Source organism: Ursus arctos, unplaced genomic scaffold (assembly GCF_023065955.2).
Source record: "Ursus arctos isolate Adak ecotype North America unplaced genomic scaffold, UrsArc2.0 scaffold_26, whole genome shotgun sequence".
NCBI classification, from domain to species: domain Eukaryota; kingdom Metazoa; phylum Chordata; class Mammalia; order Carnivora; family Ursidae; genus Ursus; species Ursus arctos.
The window spans coordinates 7,780,501-7,796,425 of NW_026622941.1; the positions used below are offsets into that span (position 1 = coordinate 7,780,501).

At 41.9% G+C, this 15,925-nt stretch overlaps 1 protein-coding gene across 3 annotated transcripts; it reads left to right on the top strand.

Annotated features, from left to right (window-relative positions):
- The first annotated feature begins 1,307 nt into the window (after positions 1 to 1,307).
- On the top strand, positions 1,308 to 10,958 carry C1S (complement C1s). 3 transcript variants are annotated; one of them, XM_026502545.4, is made up of 12 exons: positions 1,308 to 1,622; positions 2,535 to 2,633; positions 2,914 to 3,121; positions 3,252 to 3,429; positions 4,227 to 4,352; positions 4,799 to 4,998; positions 5,207 to 5,360; positions 5,749 to 5,864; positions 6,271 to 6,349; positions 7,026 to 7,154; positions 8,039 to 8,113; positions 9,720 to 10,958. In XM_026502545.4, exons 2-12 carry the CDS (start codon positions 2,611 to 2,613, stop codon positions 10,517 to 10,519), a joined length of 2,088 nt encoding a protein of 695 aa, XP_026358330.2. In that variant the 5' UTR covers positions 1,308 to 1,622; positions 2,535 to 2,610; the 3' UTR covers positions 10,520 to 10,958. The 3 variants fall into 3 exon arrangements, with proteins under 3 accessions (XP_026358330.2, XP_026358331.2, XP_044241197.2); XM_026502546.4 differs by having other exon boundaries at positions 1,426 to 1,622; positions 2,469 to 2,633; XM_044385262.3 differs by lacking the exon at positions 1,308 to 1,622 and having other exon boundaries at positions 2,625 to 2,717.
- Positions 10,959 to 15,925: the final 4,967 nt, after the last annotated feature.

The window sequence follows — 15,925 nt, forward strand, 5'->3', positions numbered from 1 at the left end:
CAGCCCCATAGTTTGCAAAGCTCTTTCACTCTCGTTATTTCATTAGATCCTTCTGACAGCACAGAACTGATGTTACCTCCATTTTATACTTGAAGAAGCTACAAAGTTAGGTAATGAGCCAGTCCTCTGACTCCAGGCTCAGTGCTGAGTGAGTCAACCAGCAATTAATTCCAAGGCATGTGGTTTCCCCATTTTGTTTTAAAGATTCTATTTATTTATCTGAGAGCGAGAGAGCAGGCAGGGGGAGGATTAGAGAAGGGGGCTGGATCAGGAGCTGAAGGCTGATCCCTAACCCAGTGAGCCACCCAGGCACCCTTCCCCCACATTTTAATGCTCCCGAAATCAGGAAGCATTTTATAATTAATGGTATATTATAGTTTAATTGGCAGCCCTTTATTCCTAGTGATATGTAAACTAAGGGAGCATCTTCAGTTGATAAGGTGTAGCTTCATTGGAATGCAGTCATTAGATAGGGGTAGGAAGTAAAGTAATAAGGGACATAAAGGTGATGCAAGAGATCAGGGAAGACTGTGGGGAATCGTACAGCCCACCATCCCTTGGGCCCTTATCTGCAACTCTGAATTCCAAAAGGCTTTTTTTTTTTTCCCCAAGTTTGGCACCAAAACTCATTTGTCAGCAAAACCTAACCTGATGTGAAGTAATTTATAACTATAAGGGATACATAAATATAATATATAATTATAACCAAGTTATAATTTTAATTATTCTACTTACTGTGAAGATCAATATGTGTAGCTGCAGAAATATTAATGTTTGATAATGAAGCATTATTCCAGCCCCTCGAGGGGAGGGAGAGGGGGAGGTGTTACCTAATATTGGGTCCATTTACTGCACTGTCTTTTTAAAATATGTAAAATTCTGAATTTTGAAACCCATTTAGACCCAATGGTTATGGGTAAGGGACTCTGGATTGTATCTGAACTGGGGCTTGATTGGTGGATAGAATTTAGATGTTTGGAGATGTGGAGGGGATTTTAGGAAGAGGAAGAGCATCATCCCACACCAGCTTGGGTCTAGGTCTAAGTCATTATCCAACCATTAAATTTACTTTAAGAACAGAAAGGATCTGCATTTTTGATAAGTACTCTCCCTTAAGTCATGATTCATACACAGTTGGAGGGTTGGACTTTCTGGGTTTGGCTCCCCCCCCCCCACAGTATTAATCTTCTCCTTTTCCCACAAATCACCTGACTTCCCTGAAAACTCTAACACACCCTTTGGCTGGAAAAGAACATTAGGCAATCGGTGGAATTCCCCACTCCTTTCTCCCCCTGGAGCCCTGGATGGAAGGACTTCAGGCACGACAGAAGTATGCAGTTCTTGTTTCAAAAGCAGAGGGAGCTCCAAGATCAAGGCTGAGTTACCCCTTCCCTTGTCATGGTCTCCCAGCCCCCTCTTTGTTTAGATCAGGGAATTTCAGACATGCACACTGGGATAGAGAATCATATGAAACAGAACCAGGACAGGGAGGCCAGCGGAGGTTCTTGCAGAGGGAGCGTCCAGGCCCGGTGCTGCTCTCCCGGGGAGCTGGCAGGGTGACCCAGCATGCCCACTGGCACCAGAGAAGGGACTGACCCACTTGTTCCCATCCGCTTCTGAAGGTAAAAAAACTTAAAAATTGAAGAGCAGAGCTTTGATGGAGGAAGAGAGAAAGGCAGAGAACTTCACATGGGAAGGTTTAGGGCAAAGATGGAGGGCTGGAAGGAGCAAAATAAAAGAAGGCAGAATACAGGCAACCTCTTTACCTCACTACTTACCATTGTTTGCAGGGTTAGACACATTTTTGGCAAGACTTTTTGAGGAACTGTGGAAAGATAGCTCATCTTTTTAGTAAAGGAAAAAACCCCAAACCCTGGAAAATTCACATAGGAAATTGAAGGGATACCTTTCCTTTCCTTTTGTGTTTCTTGTCATTCAGCTGCCCTTTGTCTCATTCCCCACCCAACCCTGTCTCAGACCACTTCTCCCAAGGTCACCGCCTTCCCCTAGTAAAAGAAGCTCATCCCTCCATTGGTGGTCATTGGGAGCACCAACAGAAATATGCACAATAATAAACTTAGTAAAGAGAGCTGGTGTGAAGTGATAAAGGGGATCTTTGCCAAAAGAGGGGGAGAAATGTCCTAGATGGATAGTCGTGATGGGGAAAGACTCCTGAAAACCTGAGTGGAAATCGGGATATTGTTTTGTGAGGGCAGGAGAGAGACTGATAGAGAGGGGGCAGGGGTCATACGGGTGGGGGGTGAGGGAAGAGGAAGAAAACTGGGAGAAAGCGCTCATTTTCTGGGAGAAAAACTAGGCGACAATCCAGAGGCGCAATGGGAGAAGGGTAAGATCTAGTTTTAGTCTAGAAAATGAATTGAAGTAGAACCAGGGACGGTGTGAGAGGACAGGCATCCTGTGGTGACCAGTGTATGGCTTTGTTTAACCTGCGTGTTACTGTTATGGAGGTGACACTGAACGCCAGGTGACCCCCACCACCAAAGCAGGTGCTTGTGTTTGTTTGACAAATACAGCCAGCCCTGCCACCCCTTTGCTCCAAAGTCCAGAGGTGCTGCGAGCCAGGACCTTGAGGTGTGCTGTTCACCAGGGATGAACAAATTTCCAGAGATGTGGTAAGTGATCATGAGTCTGCAGAGATGTACGTGGACTCTATTCCCTTTATCTTCTCAAGAAAACAGCTCAGATCTGAAGCCCAGGTTTTGGTTTGACCTAAGCCTTTTTGCTTTATTCCAGCCTAAGATTCTCCTCCATGTGCTGTTGCTCTCCTCCCTTCTACCTGTTTCCCTCTCTTTCCCCTCCCTTTTACTCATGACAAATGCTAGGGCACTATACTAGTCTGCCAGTAGCTGGGTCACCCCCGTCTCCATATGTCTTTTTTTTTATTTTTTTCAGGTGCATTGTCCTGTTTTCCCTTTTGGCATCTGTTTATGCTGAGCCTACTATGTATGGAGAGATCCTGTCCCCTAACTATCCTCAGGCATACCCCAATGAGATAGAGAAATCTTGGGATATAGAAGTTCCTGAAGGGTACGGGATCCATCTCTACTTCACCCATCTGGACATAGAGCTGTCAGAGAACTGTGCATATGACTCGGTGCAGGTATATTAGAATAAGCACATACAGGATAGGGTTGGGGTGGTGGTGGAATGTTCTATTTTTTCTGTCCCCTTCTCTGACCTCCATGCCAAAATATTACCCTTTCTTAGCTTCCTTTCGACTCTTCTCTTAGATAATGTCAGGAGACTTTGAAGAAGGGAAACTCTGTGGACAGAGGACCAGCAAGAATCCCAACTCCCAAATTGTGGAAGAGTTCCAAGTCCCATACAATAAACTCCAGGTGATCTTTAAGTCAGACTTCTCCAATGAAGAGCGTTTCACTGGGTTTGCTGCATACTATGTTGCTGTAGGTAAGGCTCACCCTTCTCTATGTGCCTTAGTGATCCAGCCAAAAGATTAGAAGCAGAATAAACACTGAGTGATTCTGTGAATGAGGATTCCGTTTATAATTAAAACTCTTACGAAGTGTTGACTGGACTTGGGTCTATCCATGAATTGCCTTTGTGAAATTCAAACACAAGGTTGTATCTCAGTGGTGATGATGATAATGGTAAAAATAGGTAAGAAATAGTAATTTATTGAGAACCACTATAAACAGGACACTGTATTAGGAATTTTACCTCTATTAACTTAATCTTCACCTCAGCTCTTCCAGGTAGGTATAATGATCTCCTTACTTAAAGATACTTAAAGATAAGGAAAGTGAGGGCTAGGGAAGATAAGTAATTTGCCAAGAATCACACTAAAAATGCATGATATTCAAAACCATCCAATGGCAAACAAACCTTCAAATTCTGTGTGCTTCCACACCTAACTCCAGGTTAAAGTGAAGTTAGAACATCTCATAAAGCCAAACTATTGTTTAGATTTGACAGAAATGCCCAAATCCTGAAATGCTCTGTTTGTGAGGAAGGCCAAGAGTCTCTGGCATTGAGAGCTCCCTTAGAGCCATGCAATGGCAGGGCACAACTCCAGAATCATATTTTAGGAGAGTAATATAGAATAATACCATCCTGAAATGTGATGCATTTATTCACGTTAGCAACAGGCCTTTCCTACTTTTTCTTACCCTTGCAGTTTTGGGTTTAAACTCGTTCTTCCTTCTAGGTCTTTGTTCTTGACCTCAATCTTTCTCTACTTTTTCTAGATATAAATGAGTGCACAGACTTTGCAGATGCCCCTTGTAGCCACTTCTGCAACAACTTCATTGGTGGTTACTTCTGCTCCTGCCCCCCAGAACACTTCCTCCATGATGATATGAAGAATTGCGGAGGTGAGCTTGGCATCAAGTGGAGTGCATGTTCCCTGGGATTTGGAATGGCTTAAGGCTTCAATTAGAGCTTTGTTGACCCTTCCAATTTTGACTAGCTTCAGCCTTGCTTTGGCACATCTCTTTAGTTACCCATAAGCTGCAGAGGAGCCACAAGAGTGGAGGAAGACAAGCTGCAGGGTCAAGTTAAAGGAGAGGAGAGATAGATGCCTGTGAAGAGTCTACCTGGGACTGTTCATTACCACGAGGGCTCCATCATAAGCCATGTGATGGAAACCCAATAGGCACTGGGTATCTCTGTTGATTTGTATGCGATGTGTAATTGTGGCATGTGGGCTCCAGTCAGGAATGGTCAGTTCATGAGAAGAGTCACAGAATGGGGCAGGATCTCCTTTGCTTGACCCTATATTTGATACTTTTTTTTTTCTTTTCTTCTTTTTCTCCCTTAGTCAATTGCAGTGGGGATGTATTCACTACACTGCTTGGGGAAATTGCAAGTCCCAATTATCCCAATCCATACCCAGAGAACTCAAGGTGTGAATATCAGATCCTGTTGGAGGAGGGATACCAAGTGGTAGTGACTATGCGGAGAGAAGATTTTGATGTGGAACCAGCTGATTCAAAGGGCCACTGCCCTGACAGTTTAGTTGTGCGTGATGAATGATTAGTTTTCCTCTCAACCCACACAGAGAGATTTCTCCTCAAAGACAAATTATCTTTCTTTCTGTCCTCTCTTTTCCTCCCCTCCTTCTTATTTTATGTTTCTTTTATTACCTCCTTTACTTTTATCCCCTCCATTTTACCTCTTTCTCTTAGTTTTTTCTCTCTTCTGATTCCATCATTTCGTTTCTTTTCAGTTCGTTGCAAGAGACAAGCAATTTGGTCCTTACTGTGGTAATGGACTTGCTGCGCCACTGAATATTGAAACCAAGAGTAACACTGTTAATGTCATCTTCCAAACTGACCAAACAGGGCAAAAAAAGGGCTGGAAACTTCGTTACCGTGGAGATCGTGAGTATCCTAGAAGTTGCTTCTCGTACAATGTAAAATGCCAACAGGTAGATTGTTATATGGCTAGGTATCCTGAGAGACTTCACTTCTTCAGCAAGATCTAAACCTGTCAGTAGTTGTAAAATGCCTGAACCTCTAGGAATCCTTCAACTGGGCCTGCAGGTGCAGACAATTTGGGGTGGTTGGTTAGTATGTACTAACATGGCTGGGAGAATGGAGCTGGCTCAATGACTCTTCCTGGAGTGCCATATTATTTTAGACATCTCCATTGGAATGGTAGGCATCAGGATTAAGGACTACTGAATGATTTCAGAAAGTGTGAGGATGATATATATAGAATAGAGATTCTCCAGCTCTTTGGTAATTTTTTTTTCCTGTCCTTTCCAAGCAATCCCTTGTCCCAAAGAAGTCACTGCCAATTCTGTTTGGGAGCCCGAGAAAGCAAAATATGTGTTCAAAGATGTGGTAAAGATAACCTGTGTGGAAGGGTTTGAAGTTGTACAGGTAAAGTACCATTAGGGTCTTCTCCCCAATCTCTACATCAGGATGAGCATAGTGGAATTGTCTAATGGTTCACTGAATGTCCTTGTTTGAGCAAGGTCTAACACCTTTTCCATAAACAGAACACCTCAGGATTGTCAGTCCTTCCTTGTGAGTCATGGAGCTTCTTGGCCAGATTGACACTCTCCTTCTGCCTTTAGTCTTCCTGGGGAAGGGGATCTGATATGCTGGGGCTATGTTGTCTTTTAGCCTCAACTCCTGGGTGCTTTGGGTCATTCTACTAAGATGTCCCCAAGCTTCTTGTGGTCAGGACTCCTCCTTGATCCAAGGCCAGAGATCGATTACATTTTTGATTTTGATTTCCCATATCTCTCCTTATAATTTAATGGTGATGTGTATTATTCTCCAGGGAAGTGTTGGCTCGACATCTTTCTATTCTACTTGTCAAAGTAATGGAAAGTGGAGTAATTCCAAACTGAAATGTCAACGTATGTATTTTTTTTAATGGGACTCTTTCCCCCCCTTTGATGGAATTTAAAAGATCAGTTCATCAAGATTCAAATTCATGTTTTCCTCTTAGACTTGTGAGAGAGTGGGTTGGATTTTTTTTAAAGATTTTATTTATTTATTTGACAGAGAGAGAGAGAGAGAGCACAAGCATGGGGAAAGGAGAGGGAGATGCAGGCTCCCTGTTGAGCAGGGAGCCTGATGCAGGGCTTGATCCCAGAACCCTGGGCTCATGACCTGGGCTAAAGGCAGATGCTTAACCGACTGAGCCACCCAGGCACCCCATGGATTTTTTTTTTTTTGAAGGGAATCCATCCATGAAGTGCCAGCCCAGATCTGGTCCCAGACTGGCCAGATCAGCAGGTTTCTTTCAAAGAAAGAGGCTGTGGGATTGGTAGAGTTAGTAGCACCATAGATGTCCATTGCTTGCTTCTGCAGAGGCCTCCACCAACCACTGAAAAGCAGGTTCCTCCTTGTAGCTTTGAAGGGGCTATCTGAATTGGTCAGTGGTCTGGGGAGATTCATCTCAGATGCGCTTATGGATGTGAGGGGTGGGAAGGAGTGAGGGACACGGCTGGGAGGATGGAACTGGTTCAGTGACTCTTCCTAGAAGGGAGTGGCTATCCTGATCATCATTCACCTGTCTTCTTCTTGTAGCTGTGGACTGTGGCTCTCCTGAACCCATTCCGAATGGTAAAGTCGAAGATCCAGAACATACTTTATTTGGTTCTGTCATTCATTACACTTGTGAGGAGCCATATTACTACATGGAAGATGAAGAAAGCGGTAGGTTTCTTTGACTAGAGAAAAGAGGAGAAAGAATAAGAGTGCTGGAGAGGGAATAGAACAGTCTTTCTGGGTTTGAAGAGAGTTTGGAGAGAAATGAAGGTGATGAGATGGACTTTGTTTATCCTCTTGGCTTAGTCTAAAGATAAGATGTTCCTATGGGGATATAGGATCATGCATAGGGAATTATAGAGATCACCGAGCTCAGCTTCACAACTATGGCAGGAATTCTTCCTACAATATCCATTTTCATGTGGTTACCCAGTTTTTGACCAATTATTTAATGTAGAACCTACAGGAGTAATGCTTCCGGTGTCAAGTCACTATACTATGTGACTGGCTTTCTCAATGGAGAGGTCTTGGTCGTACTAGATGAAGGATTGCATAAGGCACAATATGTACCATTTCACTGATTTTAATTTGTTTTTACTTTTTAAAGATTTATTTATTTATTTTAGACAGAGAGAGCATGAATGGGAGGGCCAGAGGGAGAGGGAGAGAGAATGTGAAGCTGAGCACAGAGCCTGTTGCGGGGCTCGATCTCACGACCCTGAGATCATGATCTGAACCGAAACCAAGAGTCAGACGCTTAACTGATTTCACCACCCAGGCACCCCACTTTTAATTTAATGTATTTTCCCACCTGAAGCATTTTTCTAATTTTTTCTGTAACCCTCTTCTGCTTCGGAGACTGTTCCTTCCCCTCCCTTGGCAGGACAGAGGCTAGAGGGATTGTGTAGAAGGTGTTCTCAAGATTCTTTTCTAGTTGATTTGATTTGATCCCCTCCTCAAATCCTAGAGGAGCTGAGGCTCTGCATGAAAGGGGGAATGGAAAAGAGGAGATGTGGTGGTGAGTGTGTCCTGTGTCTCTTATGCCGTTCCAGGAGAGTATCACTGCGCAGGCAATGGGAGCTGGGTGAACAAATTGCTGGGCACGGAGCTGCCAAAATGTGTTCCAGGTAATCAGGGCTCAGTCTTGGGGAGAGACCATAGATGCAGGTGCTGGTGTGTGGGGCCACTCTCTGAAAATAGGTGCAGTCCTTTTGGGAAAGGACTTAACAGTCTGGCCTAGCAGAGTCTAGCTTGGTAAGGTGGAGTCAACACTGGGTTGTGGGCCTGCCAGGACCTTGGGGGAATTCCTCCAACGCACTGAGTCAGGCCAACTGACAGGAAATAGAAAATCAGCCAGTGACAGTTGGTATCAGATTCGGGGCCAGTTAGGTTTGGTAACGTAGCTGTAGTAGTAAGGGGATGTAGAATTGCTAAAAACAGGACCTGAAAATTGAGAGTGAGGAGTCCACACACAGAAACAAGACCAGTTGACCAGCCCTCTTATTATGTAAAAGTCTGTCTGGCAACAAGATATAGAGCAATGAAAGAAATGAGGAGTTTCAGACAGATCAGAATTGGATAGAAGAAGGCTTTCAGGCAAAGCCATAATGATAGTAATAATAATAATAATAATAATAATAATAATAATACTAATAATCCTGGTAGTAACAACAGTGTTATTGAGAGCTAGGGGCTCAGCCAGTTAACTGCATTTATTATCTCATTCAAGTTCTTGCAACAACCCTTTGAGATATGATTAGTCCCATTTCACAGATGAATGAACTGAGTACAAGGTCATAGAGTTAGTAAGAGGGAGAAGTAGACCTTGAACCGAGGTCTGTCTGAGTCCAAATCCTTTTATGCTTACCTCAGAGTCTATTCAGGCTGACTACTGAGAGATTTAGGTAAGCTGACTTCATCTGGAATATAATTCAGTTTTAGTTGTATTTGGTAATAGCAAAGTGATCAAACTTGGAATCTGTGGGGAATGAGATGAAAGACGAAAAAAGAGAACGCTCTCTTTGTCCTACTTCCTTTGGATTGCTAGGAGGGACTCAGCTGCAATTAGGACTTCAGTAAAGAAGGTGATAAACACTCCATCTGGGTATCAGAAGAAGGTGGAATGCTTGCCTCCTCCACCATCTGTTTGAGGAAAGAGTTTCCCAACACTGTTTTCAGTTGGGCCCTGTCCCCATGGGCTGAACCTAGGATGAAGAGCACCTCTAGAGGGGCTGTTCATGGTGTGAGGCCCTAGCTCATTTGGACTCAGGAAGTCACACACCTCTTCAGTTTAACCAGTCTCTCCCACAAGCCTGCCTGTGGCTTTGGAAAAGCAAGATGTTTGGTGATTACCTTCAGGATGAATCTGGTACTGAGGTGGTTGACCAAATACAGGGTTAGCTCTATTGTGCTAGAGAATTCTTTTTTTTTTTTTTAAAGATTTTATTTATTTATTTGACAGAGATAGAGACAGCCAGTGAGAGAGGGAACACAAGCAGGGGGAGTGGGAGAGGAAGAAGCAGGCTCATAGCGGAGGAGCCTGATGTGGGGCTCGATCCCATAACGCCGGGATCACGCCCTGAGCCGAAGGCAGACGCTCAACCGCTGTGCCACCCAGGCGCCCTGTGCTAGAGAATTCTGAAGCCTGGCAAGTTTTTGAGTCATTGGAGGATTTGCAGGAGGCCGGCAATTTATTTCTTGCTCTCTCTCCACCTTGTTCTTTTTCCTCCCTAGTCTGTGGTGTTCCCAGCAAGCCCTTTAGAGGAACACAGAGGATATTTGGAGGAATCGTTGCAGAGATTCAAAATTTCCCCTGGCAAGTCTTCTTTTTGGACCCATGGGCTGGTGGGGCTCTCATCGATGAGTACTGGGTGCTGACAGCTGCCCACGTCGTGGAGGGAAACCGTGACCCAGTAATGTACGTTGGGTCCACCTCAGTGGTCGCCTCACAACGGGCAAAAGCCCAGATGCTCACTGCTGAGCGTGTGATTATTCATCCGGGTTGGGAATTCCTGGATGCCCCAGAAACACGGAAGAATTTCGACAATGACATTGCTCTTGTGCAGCTTAAAGAGCCAGTGAAAATGGGACCCACTGTCTCCCCCATCTGCCTGCCAAGCACCTCCTCAGAATACAACCCCTCAGTGGGAGACCTGGGACTGATCTCAGGCTGGGGCCGAACCATGGTAAGAGATCATGTGATCCTGCTCCGAGGGGCAATGTTACCTGTTGCTCCCTTAGAAAAATGCCGGGAGGTGAAAGGGAAAAATGTCAATGTGGATATAAATTCCTATGTTTTCACTAATAACATGATCTGTGCTGGAGGAGAGAAGGGTGTTGATAGCTGTGAAGGGGACAGTGGTGGGGCCTTTGCTCTACGGGTTCCCAATGAAGAGACCCTCAAATACTATGTAGCTGGTCTGGTGTCCTGGGGCCCCCAGTGTGGAACGTATGGAATCTACACACGAGTGCAGAACTACGTTGACTGGATAATGAAGACAATACAGGAAAATAGTACCCCCAGAATGGACTAATCCATACATACACCACCGGTCTCTCTAAGGGCTATGACCAATCTTTTGCTTTCTGTTCTTCTCAATATTCCCGTTATTTCACCGTGATTGAGAGAAGACTTGGGAATATGATTTAAATAGAACTTGATTATTGGGATACCTAGCCGGAAGTAGTGTTTGATCATTACATCGTATTGGTCATTTGGTGTGGTCTGAATCGTGGGGTCCTCTCCCCTGAATTCCAACTATGAATAACAACATGAGAAAGGTGCTTCTATCTTACAATATTCCGTAGGGAGTTCCCTTTCCTGATGATGTCTGGTGTTACAGTTCTGACTCTGAAATTTATTGTTGGGCATCCGCTTGATTTTTTGTTTCCCCTTTCCCTGTTTGAAGTTCCCTTTGCTTTATCATACTCAGTGTCTACTATCTACTTGTAATAAATCATGGTTATAACCCAGTTCTGGCTGACTTGTCTTATTCCACACCAAGACCTGAGCCCCAGAGAAGGTTGATAAAAGGCTGTCGTGTCATGGAGATTCAGGCAGCTAGCAGCTCGTGTTGAATTGTTATGAAAACAGGGAATTCAGATTTTCTCCTCTCTTCCAATTGAGATTTCTTGTGGATCGGCACGAACATCATCAACACAAGGTACCATAGTTTGCTTTTGAAACTTATGAAATAAACCTGAACCTCCTTCGGAAGTCCACATACAGAATTGGCTGTTTAAGATCTTTAAGCATAAAATTTTGAGGTATAAGTTGTTTCAGTGTCTTCTGAAAATTAATTTTCTTTTAATACATTTGTATAACACAATATTTTTTTGTATAGTACAATATTACAACTTTGTAAAAAGGAAAAAAAAAGAAATCGAACATGCTCTCATCTGCTTTCCTTGTGGTTTTGATCAATTTGTCAGTCAGGCAACAATGTCTTCTCTGGGTTAAACTCTGTGGCAAGACATTGCAGCTGAAAATTCTGGTGAGGATGCACCCAAAGCCTCTCCCCTCTATTTTTTTTCTCAAGGGAATGGAAATTAAAAAAAACCCAAAAAAACAAAATCTTCTTCCTCACCACAAATTGATTAGTAATGAAAAATGACCACACAATTGAGACTAATTATTTTTTAAACTGTGGACAGGAAGCCTCTTTAGGGTGGCAGTTACCCCAACAGGGTGTCTTATGAAAGCCGTGGACTAAGAGTAAGAGTTGGAGGTCAGGAAGACTCTGGTCTGTTGGATGGGACATGAGGTTTCAGGAGAGCAGTTTTTATCAGAAGCCAAAAGGTGCGTATTTGGGGCCCATCAGGAAAGGACTTTGATTTTTCATAGACCAAAAGGGCTAAATTCAACAGTTGACCTTAGGTTGGAGGTTAGCACATGATGAAATAAACAGAACTGTAACTGAAAGTTCTGAAGAATTAAAGGAGAATTATAATAAGGAACCTTGGAAGCACTGTGTCAAGTCAACCAAGCAGCATAAAGCCATTTACATTATTCCTTGACCGTGTACCTCATAACCACCTTTGCCTACCTGCCTGTCATTACAAATCAATGGAATTGACAGTATAACCTGGACTACAATGTTTTGGGTGGGAGAAAAAAAGAATTGGAAAAATATTAAGAAATTTCCTCATGATGCAGAAACTGTCCTTTTTAAATAATTGAGATAATAGAAAAAAAATAACCTGAAATCAGACAAAGGAAATCCATTTATGCCAGGGTCTTCAGTCTATTTGGTTTATTCATTTGCAGGTGACCTGGGGTATTAGTGACAGAATCCCCTCACTGTTACTGCCTTATGCAGTAGGATGGTTATGGTTAACTTTACTACAAGATCCTTTCCCTGAGTGAATGGCAGAGAGGGGTTCTAAATGAATCACCATCAGAGACTTCAGAGCCAGGAAGGACTCATTGCCAAGGCCTGGAAGGGCTAAGGAATTATTCATTGTGACTTAAAGGGTATCAATCATATTGCCTCATGCGTCACTTGGGAACAATGTGTGTCTGCTTCACCTGAAACTTGGGAAAAGACAACTTTTAAAAGCAGGTGAATTGTCACATTTCTTTGGTCAGAAGAAAATGGACTGGTGGATCCGTTTCTCATGCCAGGGAGAAAAGATGGTACCCAGGGGCCAAGAGGACTTAATGGAAGGAACCTAGTTGAAAGTGGACTAAGACAGAAGGTTCTGGCAGGATTTCGGGACCCTCTAAAATTGCTTTTAGTGTGATACCTAGAATCAGCAACATATTCCATAGAAATGTGACATTACACTTTCCGCATACCTGTATTTTTTTTAACTAAAAATATTTTTTAACTAAAAATAAGAGAAAGCTGTTTTTTTAGCTTTATTGAGGTATAATTGATAAAATTGTAAAATATTTAAAACATGTAATGTGATGATTTCATATACATATATATTGTGAAAGGATTCCCCCATCACATTAATTAATTAATCACCTCACATATTTACCCTTAAAAATATTTTTTTGGGCAAGAACACATTAAGTTCTACTCTCTTAGCAAATTTCAATTATATGATATAGTATTATCAACTATAGTCACCACATTATGCATCAGACCCTCAGACTTTATTTATCTTATAACTGAAAGCTTTTACCTTTTTACCGACCTCTCCCTATTTCCCCTACACCTCACCCCCTGGCAACCGCTTTTCTACTCTCTTTCTATAAGTTTGACTTGAAAAAAACTTTTTAAAAAGTTTCCACATATAAGCAATACCATGTAGTATTTGCCTTTTTCTGTCTGGCTTATTTCACTTAGCATAATGTCCACCAGATTTGTCCATGTTGTCACAAATGACAAGATTTCTTTTTTTTAAGAAGCTGAATAAGGGGCGCCTGCATGGCCCAGATGGTTAAGCATCTGCCTCAGTTCAGGTCATGATCCCAGGGTCCTGGGATTGAACCCTGCATGGGGCTCTCTGCTCGGCAGGGAGCCTGCTTCTCCCTTTCCTTCTACTGCTCCCCCTGCTTGTGCTCTCTTGCTCTGTCAAAAATATAAACAAAATCTTTAAAAAAAGTTAAAAGCTGAATAATATTCCATTATGTGTAATATACACCATATTTTCTTGATCCATTCATCTCTTGACAGACACTAGGCTTGTTTCCATACCTTGGCTATTGTGAATAATGCTGCAAGGAACATTGGAGTACAGATACCTCTTTGAGATATGGTTTAGCTTCTTTTGAATATATACCCCAAAGGAGTACTGCTGGATCATACGTATTTTTCTTTTTAATTACTTGAAAAACCTCCATACTGTTTTTCATAGTGGCTGTACCAGTTTACATCCCCAAAAACAGTGTACAAGTGTTCCCTTTTCTCCACATCCTTGCCAGTATTCGTTATCTTTTGTCTTTTTTTTTCATAGCCACCCTAACAGATGTGAGGTGACATTTAATTGTGGTTTTGGTTTGCATCTCCCTGGTGATTAGTGATGCCGAGGACCTTTCAATGGACCTGAGAGTCACTTGTATCTCTTCTCTGGAAAAATGTCTATTCAGGTCCTTTGCCCATTTCAAAATTAGGTTATTTCCCTTTTTGCTATTGAGTTGTACGAGTTCCCTGTATATTTTGGATACTAACCCCTTATTGGATGTGTGGTTTGCAAATTTTTTCTTCCATTCTGTAGTTTGCCTTTTCATTTTCTTTATGCTTACTTTTGCTGAGAAGAAGATTTTTAGTTTGAGGTAGTGCCACTTGCTAATATTTGCTTTTGTTGCCTTGGCTTTCAGTGGCAATTCAAAAAAGTCCTTGCCAGACCAATGTCAAGGAGCTTATCCCCTATATTTTCTTCTAGGTGGTTTATGGTTTTAGGTCTTCTGTTCAAGTCTTTAGGATTAAAGACCTTTTTTCAGTTGATTTTTGTGTATGGTGTAAAATAATGGTCTAATTTTATTGTTTTGTATGTGGCAATCCAGTTTTCCCAACATCATCTATAGAACAGACTTTCCTTTTCCCATTGTATGTTTTTGGCTCCTGGTTTTTTTTTTTTTCAAAGATTTTATTTATTTATTCAACAGAGATAGAGACCGCTGGCGAGAGAGGGAACACAAGCAGGGGGAGTGGGAGAGGAAGAAGCAGGCTCCTAGCGGAGGAGCCTGTTGTGGGGCTCGATCCTATAACGCCAGGATCACTCCCTGAGCTGAAGGCAGACGCTTAACCGCTGTGCCACCCAGGCGCCCCTTGGCTCCTGGTTTATTTCTGGGTTCTCTATTTTGTGCCATTGATCTATGCATCTGTGTTTATGTCAATACCATACTGTTTTAATCACTACAGCTTTATAATATAGTTTGAAATCAGGGAGTGTTGTGTTGCAACTTTGTTCTCCTTTCTCAAGATTACTTTGGATATTCAGGATCTTTCACGGTCTCATATAAATTTTAGGATTGTTTTTTCTATTCTGTGAAAAATGCCATTGGAATTTTGATAGGGATTACATTGAATATGTAGATGGTTTTGGGCAGTAAGAACATTTTAACAATATTAATTCTAGTCCATGAGCATGGAATAGCTTTCTATTTATTTGTATCTTCTTTATTTTCTTTCATCAATGTTTTATAGTTTTCAGTGTATAGATCTTTCACCTTCGTGGTTAGATTTATTCCTATGTATTTTATTCTTTTTGATGCTATTGTAAATAAGATTGTTTTCTTAATTTCTGATAGTTTGTTGTTAGTGTATAGAAGCACAACTGATTTTTGTATATTGATTTTATATCCTGCAACCTTACTGAATTTATTGATTAGTTCTAACGATTTTATTTTGGTGGGATTTTTAGGGTTTTTAAATATAATTTCATGTCATCTGTAAATAGAGATAGTTTTACTTCTTCCTTTCCAATATGAATTCCCTTTATTTCTTTTTCTTACCTAATTGCTCTGGCTAGGACTTCTAGTACTATGCTGAATAAAAGTGATGAGAGTGGGCATCTTTGTCTTGTTCCTGATTTTAGAGGAAAAGCATTCAGATTTTCACTGTTTAGTATGATGTTAGCTGTGGACATGTCATGTATGGCCTTTGTTATTTTGAGGTACATTCCTTCTATACCCAGTTTGAGAGTTTTTATCATGAAATCATGTTGAATTTTGTCAATGCTTTTTCTGCATCTATGGAGATGATTATACGATTTTTATCCTTCATTTTGTTAATGTGGTGTATTCCACTGATTTGTGCGTGTTGACCTATCCTAGCAACCCTGGAATAAATCCCACTTGATCATGGTGTATAATCCTTTTAATGTACTGTTGAATTCGGTTTGTTGATATTTTGCTGAGGATTTTTGCATCATCTCTTCATCAGGGATATTGGTCTGAACTTTTTTTGTACTGTCTTGTCTGGCTTTAGTATCAGGGTAAAAGCTGGCTTCATAAAATGAGTTTGGAACTGTTCCCTCCTCTTCTA